General features: G+C 44.8%; 1 protein-coding gene across 4 annotated transcripts in view; it reads right to left on the reverse strand.

Annotated features, from left to right (window-relative positions):
• LOC140391760 (TBC1 domain family member 8-like) overlaps window positions 1-24,245 on the reverse strand; it is a 165,998-nt gene extending 141,753 nt beyond the window's left edge. For 2 of the 4 annotated variants that reach the window (XR_011935165.1, XR_011935166.1), the window contains exon 1: window positions 23,934-24,245. Coding sequence is in view for 2 of the 4 variants with exons in the window: in XM_072476603.1 (XP_072332704.1) it covers window positions 23,934-24,060 (127 nt within the window). In the remaining 2 variants the exon portion in view is untranslated. The remainder of the gene's footprint in view (window positions 1-23,933) is intronic. The other 2 variants (XM_072476603.1, XM_072476602.1) reach the window with 2 other exon arrangements.
• Between the last annotated feature and the right edge of the window lie 1,906 nt (window positions 24,246-26,151).

Here is a 26,151-nt window from a genome sequence, read left to right on the forward strand (position 1 = left end):
GTTATTTAATTTGGGTTGTTGTTTTGTTTTTTTAAATTATTTTTATTAACACTTTTTTTAAACCAGGATTTTTACATAACAAAAAAAAAAAAAGAACAGTAAATGAAAAATATTTAACAAAACAAGGTGGCTGCTATCATTATACAAAGCGAAAAAACACATTATATCAACAAGTCCCCCCCGCCCCCATTGCTGCTGCTGCTGACGACACTTTACTGCTCCCCTAGAAAATCAAGGAAAGGTTGCCACCGCCGGGAGAACCCCATCAAGGACCCTCTCAAGGCAAACTTTATTCGCTCCAGGCTGAAAAACCCAGCCATAAATCGATAACCCAGGTCTCCACGCTCGGGGGTTTCGAGTCCCTCCACATTAACAAGAGCCGCCTCCGGGCTACCAGGGAGGCAAAGGCCAACATCTCGGCCTCTTTCGCTTCCAGCACTCCCGGATCCTCCGACATCCCAAATATCACTATTGTTGGACTCGACTTCACCCAAGTGTCCAAAATCCTGGACATAGCCCTCGGCAAGCCCTGCCAGAATTCTTTAAGTGCCCAGAACATATGGACATGGTTCGTTGGGCTCCCTGCACATCTCGCGCACCTGTCCTCTACCCCAAAAAACTTGCTCATTCTTGCCGTCATGTGAGCCCAGTGCACCACCTTAAACTGAATCAAACTGAGCCTGGCGCATAATGCAGATGAATTCACCCTGCCCAGGGCATCAGCCCATAGGCCCTCATCCAGCTCCTCCTCCCACGTGCCCTTCAGCTCCTCTACTGAGGCTTCCTCATACATGTCCGACACCTTCCCCTCTCCTACCCAGATGCCAGGCACCACCCTGTCCTGTATCCTTCGAGGGGGTAACAGCGGAAATGTCCCCACCTGTTTCTTGAGACCCGAACCTAGAGGTATCTGAAAACATTTCCCGGGGGTAGGCCGAACTTCTCCTCCAGCGCCTGCACGCTGGGGAAAAATCCCATCTATAAACAGGTCCCCCATCCTTCTAATACCTTCCCTATACCAGCCTTGAAACCCCCCCATCTATCCTGCCCAGAGCAAATCTATGGTTGTTCCGTATCGGGGTCCAAACTGAGGCCCCCTCCTCCTTCCTGTGCCTCCTCCACTGACCCCAGACCCTTGGTGCCGCCGTCACCACCGGGCTTATGGTGTATCGCGCCGGCGAGAACGGCAGCGGTGCCGTTACTAGTGCCCCTAGGCTGGTGCCTTTACATGACGCCACCTCTAGCCGCCCCCACGCTGACCCCTCCTCCATTAACCACTTCCTAATCATGGCCACATTCACCGCCCAATAGTAGCTGCAGAAGTTCGGCAGTGCCAACCCTCCCCTCCCCCCGGCTAAGCTTCAAGAATAACCTTTTGACTCGCAGGGTTTTATTTGCCCACTCAAATCCAGTGATAATCCTGTTCACCTGCTTGAAAAAGGATTTTAGGATAAAAAAGGGAAGGCACTGAAAAACAAACAGGAATCTAGGAAGAACCATCATCTTCATCATCTGCACTCTTCCCGCTAGGGAAAGCGGGAGCATGTCCCACCTTTTAAAGTCTACCTCCATCTGCTCTACCAGCCGAGATAAGTTGAGCTGGTGTAGGGCATCTCAGTTCCTAGCCACCTGTATACCGAAATATCGAAAGCTCCTCTCCACTATCTTGAGCGGGAGCTCCCCCAGTCTCTCCTCCTGACCCCGAGCGTGGATTACAAACAGCTCACTTTTCCCCACGTTCAACTTGTACCCAGAGAAGCTCCCAAAGTCCCCCAGTATCCGCATGACCTCCCCATCCCCTCTAGTGGGTCTGAAATATACAACAACAGGTCATCCGCATAGAGGGAAACCCGGTGCTCCTCTCCACCGAACCAGCCCCTTCCAGTTCCTTGAAGTCCTAAGCGCTATGGCCAACGGCTCATTTGCCAGGGCAAATAGCAACGGGGACGGGGGCACCCCTGCCTCATCCCTCGGTGCAATCTAAAATACTCCGACTTCAGCCGGTTCGTGGACACACTCGCTATAGGGGCCTGATGCAGTAGCTTGACCCACCCTATGAATCCCTCCCCGAATCCAAACCTACCGAACACTTCCCATAGGGACTCCCACTCCACTCTGTCAAAGGCCTTCTCCGCATCCATTGCAGCCACGACTTCTGAGTCCCTCCCCTCCGAGGGCATCATAATAATATTCAGGAGCCTCCTCACATGTGTGTTCAGTTGCCTGCCCTTAATGAAACCCGTCTGGTCCTCCTCGATCACTCCCAGAACACAATCCTCTATTCTGGTGGCCAGAATCTTTGCCAGCAATTTGGCATCTGCATTCAGGAGCGATATCGGCCTGCAGGACCCACACTGGAGCAGATCCTTCTTCTTCAAAATGAGCGAGATCAGTGCCTGCGACATCGGGGGGAGGGTTCCCTTCTCATTTGCCTCATTAAAGGTGCTTAGCAGGAGTGGGCTTAGTAGCTCCGAGAACTTCTTATAAAATTCTACAGGGAAGCCGTCCGGACCCGGGGCCTTGCCCGACTGCATACTTGCCAGTCCCTTAACTACCTCCTCCAACTCAATTGGGGCCCCTAGTCCCTCCACCCACTCCTGATCCACACTTGGAAACCTCAAGTCGATCCATAAATTGCTTCATCCCTTTCCCTCCCCGCGGGGGTTCTGACTCGTATAGCTTCCCATAAAACTCCTTGAAGACTTCATTGATCCTCTCTGGCCTCAACACAGTGTTACTTTCCTTATCCCGCATGCCCCCGATCTCCCTGGCCTCCTTCCACCTGCGAAGTTGGTGCGCCAGCATCCTGCTTGCCTTCTCCCCATACTCGTAGACTGCCCCTTTCACTTTCCTCAGCGTTCTCCAAGGCGGCCTTCAGGACGCGCGACAACGCAGAATCGCCGAGCAGAAACTTATAGCCAAGTTCCGCACACATGAGTGCAGCCTCAACCGGGACCTGGGATTCAGGTCGCATTACATTCATCCCCCACCATCTGGCCTGCAAAATCCTACCAACTGTCCTGGCTTGATACAATTCACACCTCTTTAACCTGGGGTTACCCCATCTCTGGATCTGTAAAGATTTAATCACCTGCTAATGGTCGCATTCCTAGCATTGTTTGGCATCTTTGAATCTGTCTATATATATGTTTCTGGAACATACCTCTTCATTCACCTGAGGAAGGAGCAGCACTCCGAAAGCTAGTGACATCGAAACAAACCTGTTGGACTTTAACCTGGTGTTGTAAGACTTCATACTGTGCTCACCCCAGTCCAACGCCGGCATCTCCACATCACATTATTCAATGGCAGGTCATTTCAGGTTCAAAGTTTAATTTGGCTCATCTCCATACAGAAAGAAGAATGTTGCCAAGTTCCGCATAGTGCCTGATTTTATTTTAAAGTATTTCTGTGCACTGCCGTAATGCAAGGAGTGTCTCATTTGTTCCAGTTCATCAGGCTAGGAAGTAAATCTTTCACCTCTGTAGAGCAGAGGCAGGCACAGAATTTCACATCTGGTTATCACAGCACACAATTTGAGAACTGAAATTTGAACAGGCGTCATTCAGTTGTTGTCAACTGGCTGTTGTTGCCAATGTCCACAAAGAAGTTTTTCAAAAAGCTCACCAAAGGTTCAAGTCTGGGCAAAAGCAGAGATAGCAGTGGAAATGCAGTGAGAAAAATTTGGAAAATCTTAGAATCCATAGAATTCCAAATGTGCAGAAAAGGAGGCCATTCAGTCCATCACGTCTACAACAACCCTCTTAAAGAGCAGCCTACCTCGGCCCACATCCCCACAACCGCACCTAACCTGGATATCTTTGGACACTAGGGGACAATTTTTGGCATGGCCAATCCAGTTAACATGCACATCTTTGGACTATGGGAGGAAACTAGAAGCACCTGGAGGAAACCCATGCAGACACAGAACGTGCAAACTCTACAGTCACCCATAGCCAGAATTGACCCTAGTACGTCCCTGACACTGTGCTGCAGTAGCAGTGCTAACCACTGCAGGGGTGGGGTCACAATGGCCCACATGCTGTGCAAGTGCCTTGTCATAAGAAAAATAGACTTATATTTATATACTTCCTTTCACAATTCAAAGAACTTTACAAACAATGAAATACTTTTTTGAAGTGTAGTCATTGTAGTGCAGGAAATGCAGCAGCTAATTTGGGCACAGACTGGCCATATAAACAGTATTGTTATAATGGACAGATGATCTGTTTAAATGATCTGAGTGAAGGGAGAAGTATTCATTGGGAAAACTACTTTAGCACAGTGGGCTAAACAGCTGGCTTCTATTGCAGAACAATGCCAGCAGTGCGGGTTCAATTCCCGTACCAGCCTCCCCGAACAGGCGCCGGAATGTGGCGACTAGGGGCTTTTCACAGTAACTTCATTGAAGCCTACTTGTGACAATAAGTGATTATTATTACTCTGCTCCTCTCCAAATAGTGCCATGGGATCTATTATGTCCACCCAAAAAGAGAGAGAGAGAGAGAGAGCGCGAGCGAGCAGGAGGATGCTCTGATTGACCACACATCTGAAAGACAGCACGCCCTTAGAATCAGCCAAGGGTTTGTGCTTAAACATCGGAACTTTAATGTCCTTTTAATTCAGAAGAGAGTCTGCTACCATTGAGGCATGTCTGACACCTAGGGAAAAAAAGGTGTTTGGAATCAGACTGATCAGAGTCACTGCGCTGGTTCTTGGGCTGCAAATATAGAATTCCACAGGGGAGGCCTTGCAAGCCTATTCGACCTGCACTGACTCTCCAAGGGAATTAAATCACTTATCCCAAAGGAAAACAGATGACATGAGGGTGGAAAAATGCAATTAGTGATGAGGATTAGGAATGAACTACCTAATTGATATGAATACAGGTTCAAGAACATCTTTCAAAAGAAATTTGGATAAATACAAGAAAAAAGTGGGGAACTGGCCGGCACAAAATGGTCTACTCCTCAAAACAACTTGATTGGCCAAATGGCCTCCTTTTGTGCTGTACTCTTCCATGATCGCTGCTGGCAGGTGGGGGTTTTTCTTGTATGACATGTACATCAGCAGTTTCATTTATAAATTTAGACATAGGAATTCATAGTGAAAGCACACAAAGAAGTATATTCTGTCCTGAGAACTGTTCACATTCACATCCTGGTTCAAATTATGCCTGGCCCTCTTACCAATCCTCAAGATTACAATTCGCCTTCACTGATCGTATGTTACATCACAAGTGATTGATTTATTTTTTGAAAATAAAACTGCCAAATACTGAAGCACACAAAGCACTAAGCAATGAATCCAGTACTGTTTAGGTGTTTGGTATTTTTAAGGATAAATGGTCACTATTTATCTGCAGAATTGCTTGTACTGCTACAACTAGGAGATACCTTTGCAGTTCCCAGCTTTTGGGGGATAGAAAAAGAGAAAAAAAAAGTTACATTCCAAATGACTCCTCCTCTGACTTCCTTAATCATGGTACACTTTTCAGTATTCATAGATTCAGAATGGTTACAGTACAGGCCATTTGGCCCATCGCCCATCGTGTCCCATACCAGCATTCTGCACCTAATTATAAAATCCCTAATTCTTCCTGCTGTTTAGTGAAGTTGGAATGGAACTCTGGATGGGGAGTTAGATGCATTCAGGGCATCACTGCACTACTGGCCTGGTCCTCCATGGTTGCTGGCAGTCACCCATTCTCTCTCTGCCCATGTTGTGGTGCGTCACTTCTAGAGATGAGTTACATAGCGTTCTGCTCTGTGGATGCACCACCTGCTGCTCATACTCCAAAACTGGGAGCTCGGTCATCGCCATCACTTCCTGCACATGGTCTTCCAAGGCATGAGAACTATCCTGAAACTCCCACAGGGAGCAGGATGTCCACGCCATGAGGCTGGGCTTTTGATTTTTATACCAAGGAGCTGATTTAATGGGCTTCATAGGTTGATCAACTTAAATTGCTTACCTGAAAGAAAGAGGAAACCATACTGGAGATATACAATTTCGGACCGCAGTAACAGAGAGGAGCAAAATGCTTTAGGGGACTATGTCTGGACCCTCATTTCTGAAGTGGCTATTGACACAAATGGCAATTTCCTGACAACACTAAAAACAAAAGAGCTATAACAGTCAGGAAGATGGGCTGAGAATTTACAGAAGTATTGAGAACTTATGACCAACAAGGGGCAAATAAGATTTAGCACAAACTGAAAATTCCACAGGATTTTAAATAGTACATTTTAAAATTGGGTCATAAGCGATTAGTCAGGAGAGATTTTGCTGAAAAATCAACAAAACTCACTGAGCAGTTACAGACAGAAGGAATCACACTGCTGCATCTCCACTCCTCTCAGCTGGGGCGTGCAGGCCTGCTGCTCCTGGCACAGCTCGAGAATTCACAACTGATTTCCTAAAAGCTGGAACACCTGAAATTGCAGCGGCAAGGTTCTACAGGAGCTGAGAAGTAGCAACTCCTTGAAAAATGTCAACCAGCAGAAACATCCAGGAGAAAGAGTAGCTAATGTGTCAGGTCAAACACTTGCATACCAGTTTAAATTTCAACTCCCCAGTTTCTTAAAATAATGCTCATTCTAGTTACAAGTAGGCTTACATTAACATTGCAATGAAGTTAGTGAAAATTCCCTAGTCGCCACATTCCAGCACCTGTTCGGGTACACCGAGGGCGAATTCAGAGGGCGGGATTCTGTAATCCTGAGGCTAAGTGTTGACGCCGTCGGAAACCGATCGGTGGGCCCTGATCGCGGGCCAGGCCACATGGGAGGGCCCCCCCCCCCCCCCCCCCCCCCCCCCCCCCCCCACAGGCCGCCCCTGGACCCTTCTACGCCGAGGTCCCGCCGGCTGAGAACAGGTGTGAACGGCGCTGGCGGGACATGTTTTTTTTTTTATAAACGACGGCCGCTCGGCCCATCCCGGGCCGAGAATCGGCAAGGGGGGGGGGGGGGGGGCTGCATAGAGCGGCCTCCGACTGGCGCCGCGCCAACCACGCTAGCGCCAATGGCGCCGATTCTCCGTTCTGCGGAAAATCGTGTCCCGGCATCAGGACGGCATGGCGCGATTTGCGCCGGTTGCGGGGATTCTCTGGCCCGCCCCGAGAGAATCCCGCTCAGAATGTCCAATTCACCTAACAGCACGTCATTCGGGACTTGTGGGAGGAAAGCGGAGCACCCGGAGGAAATCCATGCAGACATGGGTAAATGAGCAGACTCCACCTAAGCGGGAATCGAACCTGGGACCCTGGTGCTATGAAGCAGCAGTGCTAACACTACCGTGCCGTGTTTTGCAGACATGACATTTTGAAGAGCCCTGGATTGTTAAAACAGACCATCTTCTTCTTCCTCCATGTTAGCAGGAGATTGAAGTTGTGAATCAAGTAGGTCAGGAAATTAGATACATCACAAAAGGTGTCCATGCTTAATCATGCTCCCTGTGCCCCTCCTATTGCACATTCATGTTTGCTCCCAGTTAGAACCAGGTCACTTTAAAATGTCAATCATGTGATGTATTGATGACATCACCAGCCATTTGCACGGACAAACGGGCACTCCATGTTAACAGCCTGTAGAGTAAATGCCTTTCCAATAAAACCCGCTTGGTTGTACCTTTGTGATCTGCAAGCCGATCCTTTAAAAGTACTTCAAAGAAAACTGGTGTCAAGGAAGTTGGAACCACACTGGCAGAACTCGTGGAGAAGTAAAAACATTTTAGAAAAATCATCGATCAGACATCAAGAAAAGGATTAAGAAGCCAAAAGCTTCACTACACCAAAGCTGGCAATGGAGGGATGCCAAATATTGGTAGCAGCCAACCAAAATTTATCGTAGATTTCACAGGAAACAACATCGAAAAAAAGCTCACCATGTTCAACCTCCTGCAAAGTCGGGTGCAGCCAGAAAAAACAGGGTGGAAAACCTGTGGTGAAATTGTGGAAATATTGCATGGCCACTGGTTCAGGTTCTGGAAACGTGACCAAGCAGAAGCCGAAATCAATCACACAATTCGCACCTACTTTGAGGAAATTCGCTGAATACTGTGAATTTGGAGATATTTTAAACACCACCATTAGAGACCGATCAGTGTGTGGGTTAAGAAGTGAAGCTATCAAAAGAAAGCTGTTAACAGTGTCATGATATCCATATTAACATATCATGGTGCAATCACACACACACTGATGGACAGGTCGACAGACCAATCAACACACACGCAACATCACAGCCAATTACCAGTGAGAGCACACGCACTATAAAACAGGGAACACCACAGTTCCCGCTCATTCCACCAGGAGATAGCTCAGAGCACAGAGCTCACAGCGCGCCACTCAGACATACACCATGTGCTGAGTGCCTCTCTAAGATAGTGTTAGGGCTGGGTCCACAGGTTAGCTGGTGAAGTACGAACCACAGCCAGAAGTTAACAGTTGTTATTATACAGAATAATAAAATAGTGTTGTACCATCTACAACCGTGTTGGTTTGTTTGTATATCGGAACACCCAACACGACAAACAGGAAACAACTTAAACCTAAAGAAGACTTTTGAAGTCGCAATCTCAATGGAATTAGCATCAAGCATGCCCTAGCAGCAAGCATGCCCAACAATAAGTTTCTGCACGAGAATTCATAAAATTGTTGGCTGAGACCGCAGCAGATGTCTGGTGAAAAGATGCAAAATGGAGGAATTGTGGTAAAAAAAAAAAAAGGGGCACATCGAATGTGCAACTCGAACTGTTGTTCAACGTACTGACATTGCAGGCTCAACAAACCGTTAATAGGTCACTCCTTTGCTGGACGGACAACCAGTGAAAATGGAGGTGGACACTGGAGCAACAGTTTCATTGGTACCAGAAAAGTATGACATGTCACCTTAAAACCCTCAAAGATAGAACAAAAGTTAATACTGGGGAAGTAGTTCCACTGGGAGGGCCCGAATCAATGTAAAATGCGCAGCTGAACAGACAGACTGCAAACTTGTCCCTGTATGCCGTTAAAGGTAACTATCCAGCCCAAATGGGGAGAAACTGACTGCAGGGAATCAAGCCAAACTGGGCCAAGGTGAATCTCATGTCTGCGTCCGAAACAAGTCAATCAATGATTTTAAAGAAGTATGGCATTGGACTTTAATGGTGAGCTTGGAAACATGAAAACATCTTTAGCTTGAATGAGATTCAAGGGTGAAAGCCAAGCAAGATGTTTAAAGGCTAGGCCAGTGCCATATGCCATCAGGCCCAAGGTTGAGGCAGAATGAGACAGGCTGGTCAAGATAGGGAAACTCAAATCCATTAATGCAAGTGATTAGGCCATGCCGATAGTACCCATGAAGAAGAAAAAATGGTTTGGTACACATAGGTGATTTTAAAGTCAATATCGATCAATCCAGTACCGTGTGCAGAGCAGTACCCTCTGCTTTGATGATTTATTTGCTGGTTTGGCTGGAGGCCAGCATTTCAGTACAGTGGACCTTAGTCAAGCTCATCTCCAGATGAGTCACAATAATATTTAACAATCATGACAAAGGGCTATTCTCCATGTGGCATCATGTCCTGTGGCCATCTGGGATGGCCACTTCCAGAATACAAAATGGACACTCGCAAAGAATGTAGGGAACTGTGGACAATGTTAGGAAAGCAAGCAGGCACAGAGCCTGTATGCATATTGGAGAGAAAGCTCCCAGACAGAATTGAAACTATAGGTCAATTAACATATTGATGGCCCATCTCCGGAACAAAGGAAAGACACTCAAGCAACCGATACGGTTTCAGACATCCCGGTGCCAGTTCCCCAACCGAAAGCACAAACAAAGCAAGGCCAACGGCCACCAAAGACACACCCAGCCATCAGGGCACCCACCCCTTTATTGGTCAAGATCAATACCAGTGATCGAGAAGCGGCCCAATTAATTGGGGCCAAGTTTAAGGCCCGCCTAAAAGCGCGCGAAGCCCCTCCGGGTAGAAGAAGGAACCCCCACGAGGGAATCGCTCTCTTGGACTTGTCTCTCAAAAGCGGAGAGACCCGTCCACCAGCATCACAAAGCAAGTAAGTCCAAGGTCACCGCTCATTACCAGACGGATGACCTTAGCTGTTCTCCTGTACCACTTTAAACCCAACAACCTCAGATCCGAACAACGGCCATTGTTCCTCTGACTGAGTGGGCACCCGAAGCTAAGTATAGGCGTTAGCATTAGAGATAGTTTAGTTTGTAGTACTTTGTGCAGGAGTAGATATTACTGTGTGTGTAAATAAATGGTATTGACTTTGAACTAACTAACTGGTGTATTGGCTCTTTGATCAGTATTCGGGTTTGAACCTTGTGGCGGTATCGAGAGATACCTGGCGACTCTAAAGCAAACATAATTAGGATTAAGGAAGGAGACCATATTGACCGCCATATTCATAACCAGAGCAACAGTCCACACCTGCATTGTTCCAACATCCCATGGATAAAATTCCAAGCGGACTAGAAGGAATCCAGTGCTGATTCGACGATACCTTAATTACTGGAAAGAAAGAAAAGAATCTTCAAAATTTAAACGCTACACTCCAGAGACTAGAAGTTTATGGACGAGTAGTGAAGGATAAATGTGAATTCTTCAAATCTTCTATTGAATACCTGGGCACATCATGAATGCAAAGGGACTGCACAATCACCTTCAAAAGTAAAAGCCATAACTAAGGCACCTGCACCTGAAAATGTTCATTTCCGGGCTTATTAAAACTACAATGGAAGGTTTCTCCCTAATCTATCAACTATTCTCAAGCCTTTACCACAACTCGTGTCAAAACAGGAAATGGATGGGTCAGTGCAAGGAGGTCTTTGTACAAGTTAAGGAGGCATTACTAAAGTCAGAGGTCCTGACACGTTTTGATCAAAGTTACCCTTGCATCTGTCTTGCAACATATCACCTTATGGGGTGGGATTAGTGTTTCTCAAATAATGCCCAATGGTGAAGATAAGCTGATAGCGTTTGCATCAGGATTTATGAACAAAGCAGAAATGAACTATGCAAACAGAGCAGGAAGCTCTAGGCATCATTTTTGGAATGAAACCAACACCTATATGGAAGAAAATTCACTTTACTAACAGATCATCGACCATTGACAACAATACTTGGGCCATACACAGGTATTCCATCTCTAGCAGTGACCCAGATGCAGAGATAGACATTGCTGTTGTCAGCACATAAATGCATGATAAAATATCAATTAAATCTCCATGGGAACACTGATTATGTTCTCTATTGAGCCCTGGCCACCAAAAATAGCTTCTGGCTATCTCCTCCATTCTTATCATTCCACAATGAGCCTATGAGGTTGGTTGAGAACACTTTTCCATAACAATGGTGGAATGAAAACCCTCATTCCCCAGTGGGGGCAACCAGCCTGCATGGATCGAGTCTTCCGGTAACATATGGCTTCAACTCCAGGTTTGCTCCCATGATCTTGCCATGAAGTATCACGCCCAGAACTTCTGACAATAGTGGATTATTTCTGGTATGGAGGTATACTGAAAGTGGCAATGCAGGTGGAGATGGTAGTCAAGAAGGCATACTTGCCTTCATCGGCCGAGGCACGGAGTATAAAAATTGGCAAGTTATGTTGCAGATGTATTCCTGTATGTCATCAGGAATTGGCTTAGTCATAGCCCTAGTTAGACCACACATTTTCTTTTTTCAAATTTAAAAAACCCAATTTTTTCCCCCCCAATAAGGGCCAATTTGGCGTGGCCAATCCACCTATCCTGCACATCTTTTGGGCTTTGGGGGTGAGACCCACGCAGACAGGGAGAAAATGTGCAAACTCCACACAGTCAGTGACCCGAACAAGAGTCCTCAGCGCCATAATGCAGCAGTGCTAACCACTGCACCACAGTGCCGCCCGTTAGGCCACAATTGTGTTCAATTCTGGTCGCCACACTACCAGAAGGATGTGGAGGCTTTGGAGAGGTTTACCAGCATGTTGCCTGGTATGGAGGGCATTAGCTACGAGGGGAGGTTGGATAAACTCGGTGGTTTGTTCTCACTGGAACGACAGAGGTTGAGGGGCGACCTGATGGAAGTTTACAAAATTGAGGGGCGTGGACAGAGTGGATAGTCAGAAGCTCTTTTCCTCCCCCCCCCCCCCCCAAAAGGTGGAAGAGTCAATTACATGGGGACATGGATGCAAGTATTTTTTTAAACAACAGAGGGTAATGGGTATCTGGAACTCGCTGCCAGAGGAGGTGGCGGTGGAAGCAGGTACGGTAATGACGTTTAAGGGGCATCTTGACAAATCCATGAATAGTGTGGGAATGGAGGGATACGGATCCCGGAAGTGTAGAAGGTTTTAGGTTAGATGGGCAGCATGCTCAGCGCAGGCTTGGAGGGCTGAAGGGCCTGTCTGGTTCTGTACTTTTCTTTGATCTGATCCACTCCTGATCATCTTGCCAAAAATGGGCTGGCTGAAAGATTTGTTCAGATAATGAAGCATTTATTGAATGTAACTCAAGAGCAAGGATCATTGTCTAAATGACTAAGCCAATTCCTGCTGACATACAGCAATACAGCACATTTGACAACACAAAGTTTTCCGGCACTACCCGAAGTAAAGTATCAGTTACACAACATTTGAGTTGCTGAAGTCGCCCAAGACAAGCGGGATTGTGGAGAGGAAACATCAAAATCAGGTTTTGCGATGTGAGAACAGGGCTAAACATAGTCTTTTTCAACAAGGTCAGGAAGTATTGGCAAGGAGCTATACCACCAGTGAGAAGTGGATACTTACCTCATCTTAGCACAGGTAGGACTGGTCTCCTAAACTGTTCAAACTTTTCATTTCATGTACTTAATAATCTGTTGAGCGGAGCACAGAAAAATACTTTTCACTGTACCTCGGTACACGTGACAGTAAACAAATTCAATCCAATCCAATTAGGCCAAATGATGTGGAGAAGACACGCTGATCAACTTTTAGCAACTAGAATTAGTTTGCCAGAGACGGAGCCAACGGGTCTGCAACAAACTGTGTCAAGTGACGACCTAGACATTCTTGAGAACCTGACAATACTGCGGAAGATAGTTGAGGACACTTTAACAGAGTCAGCCTCAGAATAAGTCTACTCAGTTGAGACAACGATGGACGACATCTAAACTAAACCAAAAAGCACCTTTCCAATAAATCTCTTGTTTGTTTGTACCTTTGTGGTCTGCAAGCCTATCTTTTAAATACAGCACACCTCCCTACTATTCAACCTGCCTGAAGACTTCACTTAGACTCAACTCCCCCTTGTGCATCACCACAGGAGATTCAGTCATCAAATAAGCCAAAATAAGGAGAGTAAAACACAGTGACATAACCAGAACATAATAAGTTAAATTAAAACAGATCAAGAATGGATTTGCTTAAAGTCAGGAAGGGTTGTGAAAATAAATAACCACAGTTGTTCAAAATATTATGTGGCTATAGAAGTATGGGCCTTGAGTGTTTTTCACATCCTTGCAGTTCTCCTGTATTCTGCTTCATCTGTTCTGTTCAGGTGACCAAGCAGGGCAGGATGTAACACAAAATAATTATTCTGCACATCATAACTTTTTTATTTTTTTAAAAATTTAAAATAAATTTAGAGTACCCAATTCATTTTTTCCAATTAAGGGGCAATTTAGTGTGGCCAATCCACCCATCTTGCACATCTTTGGGTTGTGGGGTCGAAATCCATGCAAACACGGGGAGAATGTGCAAACTCCACACGGACAGTGACCCAAAGCCAGGATCAAACCTGGGACCTCGGCGCCGTGAGGCAGCTGTGCTAACCACTGCACCACCGTGCTGCCCTGTACATCATAATTGACCATTTTCGGTTTTAAACATTTGAGAGAATAAAGATTCAACCTTTGGAAACTACAATATACGCAAACCCCTTTATTAGGACTGAACAGAACTGAAGGGTGGCAGGGAGAAAGAGAGAAAAATCAGATCAGTCAAGTATGCTGGTTCCACTCATGAAATAGATTTTCTCATGTCTCATCTGTTCCTGCAGCACAACTGAAATCCCTTAATTGGCATACGTTTCAAGTGCTTCAGCTAAATTCTTGTACAGCATATCTGCTCTGGTTTGTGTCTCTACTACTGCCTGTAGTCGCTGCACCAAAAGGAGAATGCACAAGAGGAAACTGCAAAACATCTCTTTGCTTGTGCTGCCATGAACTTTTCCGAACAAGCATTAACCCAAAAGTACAACTCGCCAGGATAAACCGGAAAAAAGATGAGATGTTCATTACACGTTGGGGGATCGGGGTACTACAAATTTTGGCCAAGGAGACTTGGGGTCTAGATTTTAGGGTCCAGGTTTTTCGGCACAAAAGAAGCAGAGACCATTAAACAGATTTCAGGTGCTGGGAATGGTGTCACAGAATATGATGCAGTGGTGGGTCAGTTCACTTACTGTTATGGATTAGGTTCAATGTTATTTAGCATGGAACAAACTATTGCATTGCAAAATACCCTGCCAGAGAGCACCACCCTCCTCCCAAATCTACTGAAGCGTCCAATTTGACATCCTGGTGACACCATAAATCTTATTCTACTGAGAGTCAGCAAGGGTCCTAGAGGACTGAACACTTATTGAAAAAGTTGATAATATTCTCGGTAGGTCTCAATGCTGATGAGTGTGCAGTTAATTGTACTTGGCACTCCTAACAACGTGTGAAAATTGACCATTTTCCTGCTAATATGCAGAGTTCACAGGAAAATTGCACACCAGGCAAATTGTGTAAACACACAACATATATGTTCTCTTGAAAGGAGGCAGGAGGCAGAGAAATTGAAGACCATTGTAACTCTGTACTGCCAGTGTTAGCCAGCCAGCGTCTCGGTTTAAAAAATAGGTGCTAGGTCTGAATAAATAGGCAGTACATGTTATGGACTCACTTTGAGTGCATTAGTGTTGTTGAGAGACTGCTATTGTTGGTAAACGGAGGAAAGAGTCCTTATGGGCAGATGCCAGCTTATCTCAGTGCCTGGTGAGCTACCATGTGAAGATCTTTTCACATTCCCTCTTCAAAAATAAACATTTTTGTCCTCAGCCTAAAGACGAGAACAGTTTGGATCATTACAGCATGAAGCAATGCTGCATTAAGTCTTGCTGGGGAAAAAAAAAAACCATAAAACTATGGGCTTGGAGTAGGAGTTTATACAGCATCTTCAGAAAGTAGCTTGTAAACCTACTTCCAACAGTTAGAAGTTGCCCTAAATGCTTGTTAAATAGTATATGTTTCAGAAGTGAAATGCACTGAGGAACATTAAGAAACATTTTTTTTAATGATTTACATGCAGCAGATACTATTTTCCACAGGTGCTGCCAGAGTTTGAAGAATTTGAACAGGTCTTTATAAACAGTGATTTGGCATGATGCCCCAAAATGAAGTAGTAAGTAGGAGGGAAATAAAGTCTCATAACTCGTGATATGATAAAGCTGTTCAAATAACATTTGGCTCAAGTTTAAAAATTGATGTAACGCACTGCTTTATGAATAATATCACCTGGGTTTTTACCTTGGGAGTATTCAGAAGACTACACCACTGAAACTACATTTACAAATCTCCACATTCAGGGCTCACTTGTTCATAGATCTTAATCTGCTGCTAGAAACATGACCTTCCCTGGTGGCATTCAAGGGCAAAGAGCCTGTTCATGCAGCCCAAGCTTGCAAACTAAATCTAGCTTCCAATATTGTGCAGTTTGGCACAGAATCAGAATGCTACCATTAGTTACCCTGAAAAAAAGTAGCAACATGTAAAAGCTACTTTACGAGATCAAATATAATGCATTACAGCTCAGATGACATACTCAAAATGGCATGAAAGCAAAGATATCAAGTTTATTATAATTATAGCTCATCTATATGGACTTCCAGGCGGCATTCAATAAGGTTCAATACAGCGAATTATTGGCCAAACTGAAAGTAAATGGACTAAAAACAAAGCACTGGAAAAACTCAGCAGAGAAACAGAGTCAACATGAAGACCAATATGAATCTTTTTTTTTTTCAGAAGGGAAGTGATGAAAGTGAAGAACTGTGTGGCACGTTGGCACAGTGGTTAGCACTGCTGCCTCACAGCTCCAGGGTCCCATGTTCGATTCCGGCCTTGGGTGGCGTTTGCACTGTCTCCCAGTGTCTGCGTGGGTTTCCTCTGGGTGCTCCGGTTTCCTCCCACAGTCCAAAGATGCGCAGGGTAGGTGGATTGGCTATGCTAAATTGCCCCTTAGTGTCCAAATGTTTAGGGGGGGGCGGTTACGGGGGTTGGGTGCTCTTTCCAAGAGCTGGTGCAGACTCGATGGGCCGAATGGCCTCCTTCTGCACTGTAAATTCTATGATTCTATGAGTCAGAAAGTGATGGACTTTGTTGTTGTTGATAAGGCAGGGAGGGACTTCCGGTTGCGGCTATGCGGAGCCAAGCCGCACGATTCGGCAGCTCCCGCGATTACGGACTTTCGGGCTCGCTAGAGGAGCCCCAACGGAATTTTTTTTTTATTTTTATTTTTTTTTAAATATACAGACAACCCGTGGGGAAGAGGAGCGAGAGGTACCCTACCGACTTTTATGGACCGGACCCGAAGTGCAACGGCCAGAAAAGCGGCATTGGAGCAGCGGGAGAAGCGAGGGAAAAAAACAAAATGGCGGCGGCCGGGGACAAAGAGGAGATGCAGGAATTCATCAAGCGCTGCTTCGAGGAGCTGCGTAAGGAGATGCTGGCGTTTATGCTGGCGGTAATCGAAGGACTAGGGATAACCCAGAAGGCCCACGAGGTGAAGATCCGGGAGGTCCAGAAAAGAGTGAGGGAGAATGAGGACGAGCTCTTGGGCCTGGCGGTGAGAGTGGAGCGGCACGAGGCGCTACACAAGAAGTGGGCGGGGAGACTCGAAGACCTGGAGAACAGGTCGAGGAGAAATAATCTGAGGATCCTGGGTCTCCCAGAAGGAGTGGAGGGGGCCGATGCCGTGGCATACGCGGGCACGATGATCGGGGCGATGATGGGTGCGGAGGCCCCTTAGAGGGCGCTGGAGCTGGACGGGGCGCACCGGGTGCTGGCGAGGAAGCCCAAGGCAATGAGCCGCCAAGGGCGATGGTGGTGAGATTTCACCGGTTTACGGGCAGAGAGAGGGTCCTGAAATGGGCCAAGAAGGAGCGGAGCAGCAAGTGGGACAATGCAGAGATCCGAATATACCCAGACTGGAGCACGGAGGTTGCCAAGCGGAGAGCGGGTTTCAACCGGGCCAAAGCGGTGCTGCATCGGAAAGGAGTGAAATTTGGAATGCTGCAGCCAGCGCGACTGTGGGTTACATACAAAGATCAACATTAATACTTCGAAACGCCTAACGAGGCGTGGACCTTTATACAAGCTGAAAAGTTGGACTCTAACTGAGGGTTTGTGAGGGTGGGGGGTGTTTAAGGGTTGAAGTATGATGGTTGTTGTATATAGGGGGTCAATCACGTGCAGGAAATGTTATATGGGCTGGGGGAGAGAGACTAGGCTGCGACAGGAGCTGCGCCAGAGGGGGCGGGGCAAGCTTTGGAAAGCGCGGGTTTTTTTTCCCGCGCGCGGGAAGAATTGATTGGGAGATTCCCACACGGGGGGGGGGGGGGTCAAAGAGACAGCGGGGGAAGCTGGGGTCAGCAGGTGTCAGCTGACTTACGGGAGTGATATGGGGGGAGCAAAAAAGCTAGACAGGGGTCTAGCGGGGGGAAAAGGGTTGCTGCTGCACTGGCTGAAAGGGACTGAAGATCAACAAGAGTTATTGCTATACAAGGCATCATGGAGAAAAGGCAGCACAATGAAGTTGAGGTATAGATCAGCCCTGACTTAATTGAATAGAGGACCTGGTCCATGGGGCTTCAGTTCCCAAGCTCCAATGAAAAATGAAATGATCCAGCTCCACAACCTTTACCATCAAGTATGAGAGCATCCATGTTACGAGAACACTATTACCTCCAAGTATTTGCACATTTGAGTCACTGTCACCCATTCAAAGTCTTAGAAATTTCCCTACCCTCTAACATCGTGGGGCCACCACAGAGGTTGAAGGCAACAGGTCACCATCACTTTCTTTCCAAGTGTGAAAGAACTGCAGCTGTTGGTACCACCCATATTCAGATAAACCTTTTTCCATTTAATGTCAGTGTTACACAGAAATGGCTATTTATTAACAGGCCACTTCACATAACTAGTCCACATGACGGAAGATAACCAACATACTGAGCAGTAGCTTAATCCCATGTAACTGTCTGATTTTCATACACTTTTTTTTTTTAAATCATTTTTTCCTTCAACCATTTATCTAGCCCATTGTTAAATGTTTACTTCCCAAATTTGGTTCATTCCATTGTTGCAGGAAAATGTGGTATTGATGGTACAAAGAAAAAAAGAGACCAAAATGGAATCACACAGGATAGGCATTTTATAAACTGGGTATTATAATATTTGCATCTAGCTTTGAACCTGAACCAGTGGGATAAAATAATCGACAGACCTGTGATGAACAGTTTATTGGAAATTCATCCTGCTTTACGGTGGACTCAAGGTTATCCGTAATTGGTATTCTCAAATCATGGCTAGAGGCAAATAAAAAAAAGTTACCTTATTTCCATCTTTCCCCCGGTTTTTTGACATCTGGTTAAAATAAATAGATAATTTTTGAAGTCTGCTCCATCGGGTTTATGCAAAACATTAATTTGCCTTTTCCTTGCATACATTGATGGAACCATTGTGTAACTTCAGAAAAATCTCACTTCTAAACTCAGCATTTTGGTAATATTCCTGGTAACAAATTTATATGCAGGTTAGATTCACCAAGAAAAAGAGAGAAAAAAAAGACCATTATCAGCCTCACTTGTGCAAGATGAAGTTGTTTTGCAACAGTGACATTTTGCGAGGGGGTGGTGGGTGGAAAGTAGAAGACAGAATTAATCCTGAACATCGCTAACACCTTATTCAAAAAAACAAAATAGGCACCAACCATTTCCTGGTTCATACCCCAGGGTAATGCCTTGGCTAATGTTACAAAAGCTTAGCAATTGACACTCGGTTATCAGTTAAGCGGTGCATTCTCCATGGCACCACTTCTCCCATTCAGAGTCCACTTGCCAACCAATCAGCACTCTGTTCCCATGCAGTACAAATTCTTGTTTCCTTTCCAATTTGGTATTCTGGCAAGTTGCCCTGATGTTCCCTTTCCAATTTGGTATTCTGGCAAGTTGCCCTGATGTTCCCTTTCCAATTTGGTATTCTGGCAAGTTGCCCTTATGAGTGGAAAACTAAAAGCTTTGACAACGCGTCCCCTTTTCAACAATATTAAAATATGTTTGTTCAATCTTTAACCATTGAAAATGACTGACTCTGACTTCAGGATTTAGTAAGGACGCTTTCATAGGTAGATCTTACAGCATTGGACTCCAGATTTATTCAACTTGCACAACATACAGGATTAGAAGAATTGTAAGACAAAGCAAGTTTCCTATCTCTGGGGGAGGCACCAGATACAAGCGAGGAATTTCCCCACAAGAATCTCGAAGCTTAGTGTGGCACAGTGGTTAGCACTGCTCCCTCATGGTGCCGAGGACCTGGGTTTATCCCGGTCCCGGGCCACTAGCCATGTGGAGTTTGCACATTCCCCCCATGGCTGCGTGAGTCTCAAGCCCACAACACAAAGATGTTCAGAGGAGGTGGATTGGCCATGCTAAATTGCCCCTTTAAATTGGGAAAAAAAAAATTTTGCTCCCTTAAAAATACAATTGTTAATAAGTTTCATTTTCAATTAGATAAGGAACGCTTTACATGCCAAGCACCCTCCTTTCACTCACTCCCCATCCCCCTTACAACAACCAAACAATGGTTAGCTTCGCTTCACTTTCACTACTTGCAGTAAAGAGAGCATTTCACAATAATACACTAACACACCATGATAGGAACAGGAATATGCTTCTTCCTGTGCCTCATAAACGAGTTTACAAGAACATTTTAAACAGACTAGCAGGCCATGATGTGGACCACGTACACAGAGACATACGAGAGACACCAGCAGGTAATTGCATTCCCTATAGACATTGCAAATCAACAGAAGTAGCAATTTAAGTTTACTTTTACAACAGCCAAAATAGAGATAGCTCTCCTCCACTTGAAGTTACAAATAGCAAATAGATTCACTATCTGTGTAAACAGGCAATTGGAACACATTCCCATATACAGATCGATTTAAGTTTCATAGAAAATAGGAGCAGTCAGTCCCGAGTCTCCTCCACTATTCATTGTCATGTTTTTTCATTCAGCTTAATAACCTGTTCCCGCTTCCCCCCCGCCCCACCAAATCCTTAGATCCCTTTAGCCCCAAAAGGTATATCCACCCTTACGGAGAAGTTAGGAAACCCATTGTAAAATGTAAGTTAATTGCAGAGTCTGTCATAAGGTTGTTTTTTTGAGCTAATTCAGAGATATGAAGCTCAATGCTTCAAGAAAAAGTATATTCTGATCACCTTGCTAGCAATACATGTAGGGATTAACAAGAGCATCATGAGAAATCATATGATTGTTTGCAATGATTTGCCAAGAAATTAAGAAACATCTTCTTGAAAATAGAGATTGTTTCCAGTTCTACTATTTAAAAGTTACTTGATATCTTGCTGACTTTTTAAACTATGATATTACTTTATTTCGACAAATAAATTTGACTAAACCTAGTCTGTAAAAAGTGATCCAATCGAATTATCACAGGTCATCATTAACAGTCAATCTTCAGATATGGTAATTTCTTCACAACAAAAAGGAACACTCCCCAAGTACAGAAGATACATGGGTTTCTAAAAAGAATTAGTCCAAATATCAACACAGGAACACCAATAATCTCCCAACTGCAAAATACTATAGTTGCACTCTAGTACAGTTAGGGGGTTTGTAGGGACTGTAGCCAATGGAACATACTGCATATCCAGACACAGGCCATGCACAACTACAGAAGGCCTGACAGGCACTGCCACCCCCCCACCCCCAAAAAGATCTGGCTACAAACGTTCTACTATAAAGTCAAGGATTGTCAATTGCTCATTGGCCTTGCCTTCAGTGACAAAAAGAGGATAGCACCATTCAACAACAACTTTCACTTATATAGCACCTTTATCACTGCAAACATGTCCCATCGTGCAACATAAAAGTGTAATTGAACAAAATTGGGCATCAAGTCAAGGAAACATTAAGATAGATTATCAAAAGCTTCAACACAGAGGCAGAGTTTAATGAGTGAGAGACAGAGGCACAAAAATTCAGGAAGGGAATTCCATAGGTTAGGGTCCTAGGCAACGGAGACAGGAAACCAATAGTTGAGTGAAAGTAGTGGTGAATGTACACAAAGCCAGAGTTGTATCTCTGGAGAAAACCACAGAGATCTAAACACAATAGTTAAATCCTTAAAATTGAGGCATTACGAGACTAGGAGCCAATATAGATCAGAAAGAAAAGGGGTAATGAGCAAACAAAGACATGTCATAAGTTAGGATAAGGGCAACAACATTTTGTATGAGCTCATGTTTCTGGAGGGTGAAAGGCGGGAGGCCGTCAGGAGGCTGGGTGGAACAACACTTGAATCATTGAGTCTGGAAAGAACAAAGGCCTTGATGAAGTTTTTAAGCAGCTGATGGGCTAAAGCAAGAGCTGAAAGGAGAAATAACACAGAGATGGAAGTCAGTCATGGGATGGAGAGGATATTGAATAGACATCTCAGCTCAGGGACAAAGAAGATTCTGAGGTTGCAAACAGTCTGATTCAGGCCAGGATAGAATCTGTGGATAGGGAATGGAGTTTATGGTGAGGACCAAAGTTAATTTGATCTTCCTGAAATTTAAGTTGGAGGAACTTTCAGCTCATCTAGAGATGGATACCAGATTGTGAAGCAAGGTGGCGGGGCAGACCATCCGGCCCCGTGGCGGGGCAGAGCGGCCGGCCCCGTGGCGGGGCAGAGCGGCCGGCCCCGTGGCGGGGCAGACCTGCGTACCTTGTTGAATCCGATGTTGGATTTTCAGATTATGTCACCAAAGCGCGCACACAGTTTAAGAAATAAGAGTGGGACAAGGTTATATCTTTGGTGGATTCCTTAGCCAATAGTACAGGGAAGAGAAGCCAATGGAGGATCTTATCTGGCTTCAATGGAGTAGCTAAGAGTGTCTCTGGGCAAGGAGAGCTGGATAACAGCAGAGAAGCACCAGATAAGGTAATGGTATCATGTCAATGACTGCAAACAGGTTGAGAAGGATTAGGATTACGGGTGGCACAATGGTTAGCATTCCTGCCTCACAGAGCCAGGGACCCGGGTTCAATTCTAGCCTTGGGTGACTGACCCGTGTGGAGTTTGCACCTTCTCCCCATGTCTGCATGGCTTTCCTCTAGGTGCTCCAGTTTCTTCCCACAGTCCAAAGATGTGCAGGTTAAATGAATTGGCTGTGCCAAATTGCCCTTTAGTGTTTAGGGTTGGGCAGTTTAGGTGGGGTGGATAAGTGGGCCTAGATAGTGTGTTCTTTCAGAGCATCGGTGCAGACTTGCTGAGCTGAATAGCCCCCCTTTGCACTCTCGGTTTCTATAGGAGGGATAGTATTTACTGTCATAGGCACATATGATCAATTTCAGTATAGTGGTGTGGCTATATAGAGGTTCAATTTAAGAAAAAGGTGGGCAAAGATTTGAGAGGCGACACTACATTCAAGAGCATTGTTGAAAATAAAATGAAGTTGGAGATGGGGTAATAGCTTGCAAAGGCAGGGTCAATGATTTCCATCCCTAATGTAGACAAGCAGTATGCAACATGTTCCAATCTCAGCACGAAAGCACTTTGACTTCATTTGGAGGTAGGAAGTTACTAAAAGTTGCAGGATCCACCCTATTGGTACACTCCACTCGGCCCCTTCAATTCACAATTAAACCAGACATGCAATCAATTAAACCCCAAATGACAGCGAAATATCATTTTGTATTATACCACCCAAAGTGTATGTAGCCAATTCTAGTGCCAGAAAGCCAACTCCATCAAGGCACCCGTCCACTCAGTTGTCTTGTCAAAGAGCATCTTTAAAAAATATGTAGCTATACTCAACTGATACCAAGAACGGTAATGCATTTAATTCCCAAAACAAGGAAACGTGACAATTTAACAGAAATACATCTAAACCCATTACAGTGTAATCACTGTAGCGTGACTTTCACAGTCATCCAAAATAATGTCCTGTAACTGGGAACAAAATAAGAACAATTATTTTTGGCTCAGATCACAACCACGATTCCATTTCAGGAGCCCTCCACGCACCTCACGAGATTGGATACACTCTGGGAACCCACGCCAGATATATACATATGCAAAGTCAATACTGTCCATTTATGTACTAATAATGCTGGCTGGTGTAAAACCACCAGCCAGGATGTTTTGTTGAAGGGTAGGGAATCACTATCTTGCTTCACAGATTGAATTTAAACCCTGGCTGTTCTTCCCCCGAGCACGGGGCGAGAAGCTGGCACCGGCCAGGTGAGGTGAGGGCAAGGTTAGACCCAGCATTGTTGCGAATTGTTCGGTGGCAGGCGGTTCTCTCCACACACCAGCCCCAGCAACAAATACAGTTCAACATGCAATAGGATAACACTGTTTTAAAATAAAACACGATCATTTGATTCAATTAGTGAAAAAAGACAAACATGAAACTAAATGTGCTTTAAAAAGCCCCAAAGTAACAATTAGCTCAGATAAGTCACCGGTAAAGTTCAAGAAACGCATAATTGTAAGCAAAACAAAGCACAATAGGGCTCAGTGCCAACCTCGTATTATTTTAACTCCGATTATAAAGCATCCGCACAGATACACCGGAATCAGTTTTAGGAGAAGATCACCCTCCCTTTCCCCGGTCTCTCACCGGACAGTTTCCCACCGCTGTCTCCTTGTCTCCTTCTGCGCTGTAAAATGAAGTAAGAATTGGATTTCTCCGTCACCCAGAGCTTGAGAGCATTTTTCAGCAGCACTTCTTCAGGCTTCAGCCACATAATGAACCTCCTCACGCGTACATTAGAAATTGATATCAGGAGGTTTTCACTCTTTTCTCACTCAAAAGCTAACCACTACAATGGGCTTTTTCTGTCTGCAAACGCTTTCTTTCCACCTGTACCAAGCCTAACAGTGCACCTTCCCCGGGACACGCTCTACGCTAATATTTCACCTCCAATTTCCGGATTTCACTTGGTTTTGAGTCTTCCGGTTCTAACGGAGGAAGTCCCACCCCAAATTTGCAACCATTCAGAACTCGTAGGTACTTATTTTCTGTCTTCATTGAACTGGTAATTTATTCCAATGAGAAAATGAATGTCTACTTGTGAATTAATCCACTGAAACCACAGGGCGAGTCGTAAAATGGTCGTGCTCGGCGCTCCCACAGTATTCCTGCAGTTCTTGCCCATAAAAGGAAACAATATAAAATATAATGGATTTTATTTTCTGGTTATGTCAGGGAAACATTGTTGTGACCCTTGATGAGATATGCCTGCGGTTTTATGTTTACATCTTAAACTGAAACTGTAGTAATTGAGACCAAGAATGTACAAAATGTGTAGTTAATGTTTTCCGAATTGCTGGGATTATGTATCAGCTTGAAACATAACTACAAGCAAACTAATTACTGTTCTATAACACTGATGGCAATGACTTCAAAGAACCATTTCAGAAATCCATCATAATTTAAGCATTACCAATGAGATTTACTGTGCTTTCTACCAGTCCTTTGGTTATTGGTTAGTCTCGGTTGGTGGTACTCTGGGCGCTGTCATAAACTGTGATTTCGGACCCCACTACATGATCCAGAAGGAAGTCTTGCGGCGCAGTGGATAGCCTCCCTGTCTCTGAGCCAGAAACTCCCGGGTTATACTATAGGACTTGATGGCAAAGGAAGGTATGTTCATAAGACAGCCAAACAGGGTTGAGTGTCAACCTGCAAATCCTTCCCACACAGGCCAATGTCAGGTAGTAAGAGTGGGAGAAATTCCTGGTCAGCCATGTGTTTGGAAAAAAGATTGGAACCCCTACCACCACGATCCGTAGCTCCGGATGCATTTTGCATGACAACTCGGACTCCCCAAATAAATTTTAACCCACCACCACACAATCCAGGTTACATTCATAAGTATTAAGAAAATACTGTCACCCTTCAGATGCAATGTAAAATCAAACTCCATCTGCTGGTTCAGATGGATATTGACGCTTCTACAAAATAAACAGAATCTCTACAAAAGGAGGTGCATCAGATTGGAAACAGTCATGTTACATGAATAAGATATTGCTCGGGAGGTAGGGAGCAGGAGAGTGGTGATACAAGGGACATTATCTGAATAGCTGTCTGTGACAAGTAATGCCCCCCTAGAGATTAGCTTTGAGTCCCTAAGCAAGTCATTTGGTGTGCATCAGACATAAACAATGTTTGAAGTTGCTAGCAGTGGAAAGTAAACATAAAACATACAAATTAATGTTAAGGTTCTCTTAATCATTTTTATTTTTATTATTCCTTCTGACTTTAGTGATAATCATGGGATTTTTTTTCTAATGACTTGTTTGGAAGAAGAAGAAAGCCAACAAAGGGATGCCAGGCAGTTTAAAGTGTGTAAGAGGTTCCCATCCACCCGACATGCTGTCCCAGAAATGCAGACAGAGCTGAAGGTGCCTTAAACTGGCATACAGCTGGTGCCTGCAGAGGTTCCTATTCCCAAAAGGCATCAATGATATATGTGAAATATATGTAATGTTTGATCTTTTTTCAGAAGCACCCAACAAAAGATATCAAAGTAAAATTAGTGAGCATTTAGCAATGGATGTGTTAGTCAAGGACAGACAACATAGATTTATTAAAGGGAAACTATGTTTCACGATTTTAATATAAGTGTTTGAAGAAGTAGCCAACTGGGTGGATAAAGAGAATGCAGTGGATGATGAGAAGTTGCAAGGTATAGAGTATAAGGGAGGAAAACAGTTAAGATATCTCAGAGAAAAATGTGGCTTGGTGCTTGGAAGGGTGGAAGAGATTGAGATTTGAAAGAAGGGGCAAGAGAATTGGAACAAGGTGATATGCTCAAAGGAGGAAAAGGTATCAG

This window comes from Scyliorhinus torazame, chromosome 15 (genome assembly GCF_047496885.1).
Source record: "Scyliorhinus torazame isolate Kashiwa2021f chromosome 15, sScyTor2.1, whole genome shotgun sequence".
Taxonomy (NCBI): Eukaryota; Metazoa; Chordata; class Chondrichthyes; order Carcharhiniformes; family Scyliorhinidae; genus Scyliorhinus; species Scyliorhinus torazame.